The 9,669-nt window shown below is 26.6% G+C and overlaps 3 protein-coding genes across 7 annotated transcripts; 2 read left to right on the top strand and 1 right to left on the bottom strand.

Annotated features, from left to right (window-relative positions):
* Nucleotides 1-30: 30 nt before the first annotated feature.
* On the top strand, nucleotides 31-1,846 carry LOC106790872 (enoyl-CoA delta isomerase 1, mitochondrial-like). 2 transcript variants are annotated; one of them, XM_014756095.1, is made up of 6 exons: nucleotides 31-181; nucleotides 288-385; nucleotides 627-742; nucleotides 867-1,045; nucleotides 1,124-1,245; nucleotides 1,336-1,846. In XM_014756095.1, the coding sequence occupies exons 2-6, from the start codon at nucleotides 289-291 to the stop codon at nucleotides 1,500-1,502; spliced, it is 681 nt and encodes a 226-aa protein (XP_014611581.1). In that variant the 5' UTR covers nucleotides 31-181; nucleotide 288; the 3' UTR covers nucleotides 1,503-1,846. The 2 variants fall into 2 exon arrangements, with proteins under 2 accessions (XP_014611581.1, XP_014611580.1); XM_014756094.1 differs by having other exon boundaries at nucleotides 471-742.
* Nucleotides 1,847-1,858: 12 nt separating this feature from the next.
* Nucleotides 1,859-4,411, bottom strand: LOC106790870 (leucine-rich repeat-containing protein 48-like). The gene is made up of 9 exons (XM_014756088.1): nucleotides 4,167-4,411; nucleotides 3,808-4,091; nucleotides 3,548-3,720; nucleotides 3,312-3,469; nucleotides 3,045-3,237; nucleotides 2,761-2,965; nucleotides 2,426-2,674; nucleotides 2,281-2,357; nucleotides 1,859-2,215 (listed from the first exon to the last, which is right to left on the bottom strand). Exons 1-9 carry the CDS (start codon nucleotides 4,345-4,347, stop codon nucleotides 2,065-2,067), a joined length of 1,671 nt encoding a protein of 556 aa, XP_014611574.1. The 5' UTR covers nucleotides 4,348-4,411; the 3' UTR covers nucleotides 1,859-2,064.
* A 347-nt stretch (nucleotides 4,412-4,758) lies between these two features.
* LOC106790871 (TOM1-like protein 2) lies at nucleotides 4,759-8,755 on the top strand. Of its 4 annotated transcripts, XM_014756091.1 has the most exons (10): nucleotides 4,759-4,938; nucleotides 5,053-5,271; nucleotides 5,580-5,749; nucleotides 5,958-6,239; nucleotides 6,302-6,562; nucleotides 6,672-6,969; nucleotides 7,030-7,147; nucleotides 7,242-7,422; nucleotides 7,880-7,930; nucleotides 8,136-8,755. In XM_014756091.1, the coding sequence occupies exons 2-10, from the start codon at nucleotides 5,214-5,216 to the stop codon at nucleotides 8,328-8,330; spliced, it is 1,614 nt and encodes a 537-aa protein (XP_014611577.1). In that variant the 5' UTR covers nucleotides 4,759-4,938; nucleotides 5,053-5,213; the 3' UTR covers nucleotides 8,331-8,755. The 4 variants fall into 4 exon arrangements, with proteins under 4 accessions (XP_014611577.1, XP_014611578.1, XP_014611579.1 ...); XM_014756093.1 differs by lacking the exon at nucleotides 4,759-4,938 and having other exon boundaries at nucleotides 4,956-5,271; nucleotides 7,242-7,272; XM_014756089.1 differs by lacking the exon at nucleotides 4,759-4,938 and having other exon boundaries at nucleotides 4,956-5,271.
* The last annotated feature ends 914 nt before the right edge of the window (nucleotides 8,756-9,669 follow it).

Here is a 9,669-nt window from a genome sequence, read left to right as displayed (position 1 = left end):
ATATAAAAATATAAATATATATAATGTAATTTTAAAAATAAGTATTACGTATGAACAACATTACCATTTTTTTGATATATCTAAATTATGTATATCCAAAGTACAAGAAGCATCATCATAGTTTATCAGTACAGACCATCACAATGGATCAGTAGAGCAGCCATTCATTGACTGTTAACAGGTATGTATATGTAAATATGTAGCATATATTTATTATTATATATTGATAAAAATATAATATTAAAAAATGTATCATATAACATAATATATTTATGTAATATAAATAGGATGTTAGCTCTTAGAAGATTTTTGATCAATAAACAATTTGCCCGAAATTATGCATCTGGAAAGAAATTATTAGAAATCACAGAAGATGAAAAGACAGGTATTTTGACAAGTATAATTGCTTGAAAGCTTGATATTTATATTTTTACTAAATGAGTTTATTAAATGAAGCTTGCATATATTAGGAGTTCAAATAATATCAATGGCTAAACCACCGGTTAATACTTTAAATCTGGAGTTATTAGAAGAATTAAAAACAGCTTTAGTAGCAGCCCAAAAAAGCAATTATAAAGGCATTGTTTTGAGTTCATCATTACCAACTATTTTTTCTGGGGGTTTAGATATTATGGAAATCTATAAACCAGATATTGAGAGATTCACTACTTTTTGGCGTACTTTACAAGACACATGGATGGTTTTATACGGTTTAGAAATGCCAACAGCTGCTGCAGTTAACGTATTGCATTATTAAATTGTTTTAATACATATTTTCTTTATAATTATATAGCTTTAATATAAAATTAAATATTTGTTTTTAACTTGTTTAATATTACATATTATGATCTTACTTTTATACATAGGGTGCTAGCCCTGCTGGTGGATGTTTATTAGCCATTTCTTGTGAATATAGAGCCTTTGTTGATGGGAAACATACTATAGGGTTGAATGAAGCACAATTAGGTATTATACCTCCACAATGGTTTATAGATCCATATGTTGCTATCCTTGGTGAAAAGCGTGCTGAAATAGCTTTGATGAAGTATATATTACAAATATTAAATAGTATTATAAAAATTAAAACGTGTGCTTAATAAATATTTGATTCTTTATTTTTCAGGGGCACACTTTTTCATCCCAATGAAGCTTTAAATATTGGACTTGTAGATGAATTGGTTAGTGATAAAGCAGAAGCTATTCAAAAATGTCTAAAGTATATATCTTCTTATGATAACATAACTAGTAAGTTTATCATTTTACTGAAATTAAAAATAAAAATAAATAAACATATTACATTGTTTACTAATAATATTTGATATTATACTTTTACAGAATTTGCTAGAAATAAAATAAAATTAAAACTTCGTGAAAAATCAATTTCCTGGCTACAAAAATATCGAGAAATTGAGTTAAATGAAATTAAGCAATTTATTCAATTACCAATCGTGCAAAAAGGACTTCATTCATACGTTGAGGCATTGAAAAAAAAGAAAAATTAATTATATTTTAAGACACAGAAGTGTTTTGCTTCTTTTCTTTACTTCTTTGCTTCTAAATATAGGAATAGCTGGAGTATGTATTTAAAAAGAAAGAATACCAATACTATGCAACTTGATTAGGGTCTTTGAAAAAGCAGTGTTAAAGAGAGAAAGAGAAGTATGAGTTTTATCTACTACATGTACAGGGTGAGTCAGCTAATGTTAATACTTTAAATATTTTTGTTATTTTTAACGATACGTCAAATGTCTTAAGGAAAGAATTAAATGGTTCAATAGAGCTCACACGATGCTTAAAATATTTTTGTTTTTATGTTATATTTTTTATAATATAATTACCATTTTTTTGAACATCTATAATGATATATTTTTACCATCATGTGAGCCCCATTGAATCATTTAACTTTTTCCTTAAGGCATTTGACGTATCGTTAAAAATAACAAAAATATTTAAGATACCAACGTTAGTTCTTTTACCCATATATGTTTATATTTTTATAAAATTAGATATTATTTTATTTCATGAATAAAATTATTTTTACTCTATTAATAAAATTATTCGACTCTAATTATTTTTGTTATTGGTCAGAGAAGAAATATTATCAATTTCAAAATACGGTAAATGTAATAATACTAATGAATTAAACTGTTTACGTAAATCTTCTAGAAAATGGCTAATCTCCAAAATTTTTTGACGGTGCCTGATAGTTTCCTTACTAAAAATAAAAATTAATTTATAATTCTCTTTGTGTGGTCTATATTTAATAATTGGTTTACTTACTTATATAACTTTTCACAATAGTCATTGAGCCATGTTTTTAATCTACTTAACATACGATCTTCTCTAGCATCAATAGTCTATAATAAATAAAGAATAATTTTATTTTATAATTTTGTTATGAATATATTAAATGATTTTTACTTACATGTAAATGTAAATCATGTGATGCTGCCAGATTATTGCTTAATGTTTCTTTATCTCCACATAATTCTAACAAATGACGTGGAATTTTAGATTCATCTCCAAAACCACTGATAAAATATGAAATGATACTATTAATATTATCATTGTATTCCGCTTCAGCATGTCGCATTTGTGAAAAATACTCTCGAGCAGTTTCCAAAAATTGCTCGATCATATTAGTCATATTTATTTTAAAAACTTCATTTATTTCCTTTTATAGAACGAAAGAATAGTATCGTCAATTACAGAATTTAAAAATATCTCATTTGTTAAGTTTTATTTCTATATAGTACATACTACTAATTGATCATGTAATATAACTTCTTTGGACATTAATTTTGTCCATGTTTTAGATATCATATCATTGAAATGAATATACCAATCTTGTATTACTTCAATATTATCATCCATATCATCCATTTCTATGTCATCAAGCATATGAAATAATAAATTTATTTGTGAGAATACTTCAACTTTTTCGTTTATTAATTCATCTACGATACTAAGGATAAAAGCATGTTATATGGGTATATTCCAATAAAAAGATAATAGCATGTTTAATATAATAAAATAATATTTACTCTCTTGAGTCGTTTAGTTCTTTGCTTTTGCCATCATTAACAGCATCATTGAACAATTTAATTTCATTATCTCGTTTAACTTGTTCCTTTAATCCAATTTCATAAAATTCATAACATATAGACGAGATTTTGTTTCTATATTCTTCAAAAGCATTTTTTGTATCATTATTTACAGCAGATAAATCTTTTCCTTCTAATAAATAAAAATATTTTATAATATATATATACTACAGAGTTTAAAATAATTAGTATATGGAATATTGGTACCTTTGTCATCAAGAAACATTTGCCAAAAAAAGTTATCATCATTTAAATATTCTACATAAGATTTAGACAATAAATTTTGTAAATTTTTAAATGTTTCCTGTTCATCCAATTGCTTTTTCGTTTTTGCTTCTTCCTCTTCTATATTACTAATCATACGTCTATAAATCGAATAGTATGAAAAATTATATATAAAGTTGTCTTATGTGATATAGTAATAAAATATAAAATATATTCACTGATGTTTCATTACAGCAGATTGACGCTCTTCCTTGGTTATCATTTTATATTGATAATAAATTAATTGCGGTATTAATGCAATTAAATATTCTTGATATCCATCTTTCTCTGTACATGGATTTTTATTTATGTTAAAACTACACAGACGTTTGAATTTTCGTAAATAAATGACCTGCAATTCAATAATTCTAATTTAAGCTAACAATTATAAACTACAAGGTTTAATATATAAAACATGCACTGTATTAAAATATTATACATGTTCCCAATCTGTTATCTGATTATTTCCAATACTAAAAATGTGTAATTTATGTAGATTATCTATGCCTTCGATTTTAGAAAAGTGATTATTGAAAAGTAACAGTATTTCCAATTCAATTAAATGATTTAGGTTCTCCATTACTTTAATATGATTAAAAGATAAATCGAGTTCTTTTAAATGAACAAGGGCATCTAAATTTTCGATTTTTTCTATAATGTTATTGGATAAATGTAATTTTTTTAAATTTGGCATTACCCAAAGATGATCAATTTTCAAAATATCTGTAGAAATATAAATATAAGATTATAAATGAATTTTTTCAAATTTATATGAATTTGCCATAAACAATGACATACTATGAAATTCAATTCGTATTTCCGTAATTGCATCCAATTTAATACCATCTTCAAGAAAATGTTTTCCAGCATCACCTTTGGGGCCTTGATCAATTGATAATTTAATAAGAAGTTCTTCATTAATTACACCAGGCTCTAAAATACTTTTCGAAGCGATCGAGACATTTTCTTGATACATCATTTGCAAAAATAATACATATATATATATAATAATGAGAATGAATTATTTAATTTATCTAGTTTCACATATACCTATTCTTGAATACTGTTTATTATATCGATTATGTTGCTGTGCAACTGCAAGTTGCATCATCCCTATCTCTATCATCCTTTTTTTATGTTATTCTTAAAATAAACAATTAAGTATGATAATAATCTAAATAACAATGTAAAATATAGTATCTAACATAAGAGAATAACAAAAGAAATGAGAATATTGTTTAATCTAACAACGTACAAATAGAATTACAATTTCAAAAAAGCGCGGCAAGTCGTTGCACTTCCCATAATGCATCTATTACGAAATTTGATTAGCAACATGCATTGTTATAATACTATCATTACGTAACCATTAGATTATTGAGTGAAATAAGTATATTTAGTAAAAAATAGTTTTCGAAGAATATATTAATAAAATCGAAAATTATTCATTAAAAAGCTTGAAAATTATTATCAAATCTAAAGTATTTGGATAGATAAATGTTTTATCCAATCAACGAAGGCTAAAGCTGCGTTGAGTGCAATTTAGAGAATTGTGGAAGACCAAGCTAGGGTACTGAAAGCCAATCATCGTACACGTCTCAAGACGCTCAGATGAACTAGATACTATATATCTAGTGTTGTTCGTCTTCCTACGTTTTGACATTTCTGTTTTATCATTGTGTAGGTCATATGATTCAGCCTTCTGTCATACAACGGTATAAGACTTTGTTCGCAGCGAATTACGAATATCGCCCTTATCGGAGATTAACACGCGCGCGATATATGTTCACTTGAATCGGGCTAATATAATTTATATTTGACATTGTTTCTGATCCTCGACCAAGCATGTCATTTTTTGGAGTCAACGTAAACCCCTTTTCAACGCCAGTTGGCCAAAAGATTGGTAAGATAACATCGATAAACTTATACTTTCATTAAAATAATACGTATTATTGTTTAATACTAATATCTTATCTACGTCGTCATTGATTGTAATAATATCGGTCCAACAGTAACATCCATATGTACAATTTAATGTACTTTCTTATATTACTTTTCTAGATAATATCTTATTATATGTTACAACATTTCTTTTCATTTGTAATTTGATATTTCTATGATGTTAGGTGACCGGTAAAAACGTATATTTTTATTAACAGAATTATTCATTTATCTATTCTTGTATCTCTGAAATTAAATTATGTATTTCAGAGCAAGCTACAGACGGTGGTTTGCCTAGTGAAAATTGGGCACTTAATATGGAAATATGTGATATTATTAATGAGACAGAAGATGGACCTAGAGATGCTATTAAAGCAATTAAGCGCAGACTTAATCAAGCTGCTGGCAAAAATTATACTATAGTAATGTATACGCTTACTGTTAGTATCACAAATTCACTTACTTTTTATATTATTATTTGTAATAGCATAAGTATATTGATATATTACATTATATTAGTGTCTATAAAAACACACTCACGCATGCTTATAGATTTTAGGATTTAATTTTATAATACAAAGATGTCTAACGTCTGATTTGTCATTTTTTCCATGTCCTAACTATTGTATATAATATTTATAAATGTAGGTATTAGAAACTTGCGTGAAAAATTGTGGAAAACGTTTTCATGCTCTTGCTTGTTCACGAGAATTTGTACAAGAATTGGTTAAATTAATTGGACCGAAAAACGAACCGCCAACTGCTGTACAGGAAAAAGTTTTGAATCTTATTCAAACATGGTCAGATACATTTTGTCATCAAGCACATACTCAAGGAGTTGTGCAAGTCTATCAGGAATTAAAAGCAAAAGGCATACAATTTCCAATGACTGATTTGGATGCAATGGCACCTATTATTACTCCTCAAAGAGTAAGACATTACATTTGTAAATCATATTTTCATAAATTATATAAACTTATTGTACTTTACAGAGTGTACCTGAAACAGAACAAATCTCAGGGAATTTGCCTGTAAATGATCAACATATTTCAAACTCTACGGTGACGCAACAACAATCACAATTACAATCATCTAGTCAGTTAACTCAATTGAATGAGCAACAGTTGGCAAAATTACAAAGTGAACTGGATGTTGTACAAGGCAACATGCGTGTTTTATCAGAAATGTTAACATATTTGACGGATCAAACTTCCACTCAACCACCAGATTCTGCTGATCTTGAATTATTGACGGTATGTTATATATCCCATTTCAATATTTCTTTATTTAGCAGCTAGAATATTAATTTTTGGTTCGTAAACATATACGTGAGACATATATGTATATATATATAATCTATAGGAATTGTATGCAACATGTAAAGCGATGCAAGAACGTGTAGTAGATTTAATTGGAAAACTGGCCAATGATGAAATGACAGCTGAATTATTGCGCATAAATGATGAATTAAATAATCTGTTCTTGCGTTATTCAAGATATACAAAAAATAAAGCTGTACCTGCAAGTACTATATTAGCTCAAACAATAGGTCAACCACCAAATATTGATTCGAATGCAGAATCAACAAAAAAAGAGGCAGATTCACTTATAGATTTGTCAGACGAATCTGATGCTTTACAGAAGCAGGTGGCAGCAATGGGTAAGCTTCAATTTCATAATATCAAAACTGATCCTTTTATTTAATTTTATTTAATTGCAGGTATATCTGAAACTAATGATAATCTTAGGGTAGAAAAAAAAGAAAAAAAAGGAGATAGCGATGAATTTGATATGTTCGCACAGTCCCGTAATGCAACATACGAGACAACAAAAAACAGGTAAAATATTTTTTCCAACATTTTTATAATATATACGTATATATATTGGATATTATTATTATTATATTAAAAATTTTATTATGTTATCATACAGTGGTAGCAAATATGAAGATAATATGGAACAGGTGAGCGGAGGAAGTCTAAGTTCAGCAATTCTCAATCGTAACAATCCTAAGTATTCCCATCAAACTGCTTCTACTACTGCTACTACTACTACTACTTCTTCTACTACTACTACTACTACTGCTGCTGCTGCTGCTGCTACTACTACTACTGTGCGTAATGCTCCTTATCCTTCTTAAGCTAAGTCATAATATCTTCATTAGTAGTAACACAACAGCAAAATCCTACAAGTTTACAGGAATTTACATAATGTAAATAATACAATTAGTTCTATTAATTATATAATAACTATTTTTGTAATAGACTTGACCAAAATCATAATTATAATTTCATATTTTACTTGGAATATAAAAGAAAATCCTGTAAACTTGAAACACAGTACCACTTAGTTCAATATAAATTTTCCAACATAAAAGAATGAAAATCTTTAATTACCTGAGCAAATGAAGGTACAGTATTAATTATAAAATTTTATCGCTTTGCATAGCTTTTTCTGTAATGTTATGTTTCATTATTTTTTTCTTTTTTCTTTATATTTATTTGTATAATTATATTATGTACAAATGTTTATTGTTTTGTTCAATGTTCGTCTTTAATTTAAATGCTTAGCTCAACCGGGAATCAGAGTTCAGTGAAATGGCAGCTTGGCTTAGTCATACGGTGAGTGATGCATTCTCACCTAATATTTAAATATTTTAATTTTAGTAAAATGTTTCAAAGAGTATTTTTGGAGCAGGTAAGAGGAAGAATCTTCTTATACATTAATGTCAAGATTCAATCAAATATTATAGATAATATATAATAACATAATGATCGTTTTTTATTTTAATATAAAATAGATATTGTGTCGTATGGAATGTTACAGCCTGCTGTACAAGGTGACCAAGAATCTTTAACATCATCAGAGTTTGAACGTTTTTTAGCAGAGCGAGCAGCTGCTGCTGAAGCTCTCCCTACACTTTCAACTACAACAACCCCATCAAATACTTCGAACTCTGGAAATCCAAATATTCAGCGTCAAATTAATAAAGATCAAGATAAATCTTTATTTGCTCTGTAAATGTTGCTGTCAAATCTCTTGTAAAGCAGATGATAAAAGACAACACAGCTCTACACTAACTAAAGTCTTTAATGCCTCTACCTGCATCTGTTATATTAATGTTCATATTAATTTAATTAATTAAATGCAAAAATAAAGAGAAAAAAAATAAGAATCAGGGAAAGAGAGGCAAACGAGTGCGCATTATGCATTAAATTTGCTTTTTTTACGTACTTAACAAGCGTAGTATCACGCAGTATCTATTGGAATATTTTTGTTATAAGTTCTTACTTATAATGGATAAGTAATGATAAAATAGAAATCTAAAGAAAATGTATGTTAATGAGGGGGAGGGGCTGCAACTTCTTCAGTAGAATGATAAAAAGTATTAATTTTTTTTATTTGTATATATAGAAAATCCTATATTTACAAAATTATATTAAATTCAAAAGAAAAAAAAATAATAAACAGCAATGCATATCCCTTGAATTACCTAAGATCCACACAAATACTATTTTATGTGAGGTTGTATTTATTTTATTAATTACTACAGCGTGGAATATTAAGTATCATATTTAATAGCTCATCCGATAAATATTAATAAAAATATTTTTCTATGTTAAAGTAAATTACAAATGCTCTCCTATTAAAAATTTTGTAAACAATAATGAATTATAGGTTGATAATCATTATAGTTATTTTGTATATTGTTATAATGATTATAATTGTTACACTTTAGTATCCCTTATATTAATAATCGATTAATAACATTTATTATTAACATTTTTTTTATAAATAGAATCTATGTATATTCTACAAAAAAAAAAACTGTAAAAGAATTCCCTTAATATGCAACATTATGTTACTATTATAACGTAAGAACAACGTAAATGGTAATTTTAGTTTTTAATATATATTTTCTTTTATTGCATGTGAAATTGTTAAAATATGTGCACAGAATATAATATTAATTTATATATAATTTTTATATTAATTCATAATATATCTTTTAATTGTTATTTGCACATGTAAACAAACGAAATGATAAAGGAGTTATCGTAAATATCTTCTTATAATTTTTTGTTCACCATATATCTATGTATAAATCAATCGGTACTAAAATAATAGAATGCTTCGAATAGAAAATTGTTACTGTTATTAAATAAAAGAAACATCTCTATATATTTATTCTCGCTATTAAAAACAAAGATAAGAAGAAGATAAAAAGTCTATTATTAAGAGAAATACATGGAAAACAAAATAGTTTCTTGTAATTATTAATTTATGTAATAAAATTGCAATGCAAAGTATGTAACAAGAAACATTTTTATATAAAAAGTTATGCTTAATAATTTACTTG

The sequence above is a fragment of the Polistes canadensis genome, unplaced genomic scaffold (assembly GCF_001313835.1).
Source record: "Polistes canadensis isolate GaletaPanama2010 unplaced genomic scaffold, ASM131383v1 scaffold_266, whole genome shotgun sequence".
NCBI lineage: Eukaryota > Metazoa > Arthropoda > Insecta > Hymenoptera > Vespidae > Polistes > Polistes canadensis.
Note: the sequence above shows the minus strand (reverse complement) of the source record. Positions and strands in the feature narration are given on the sequence as shown.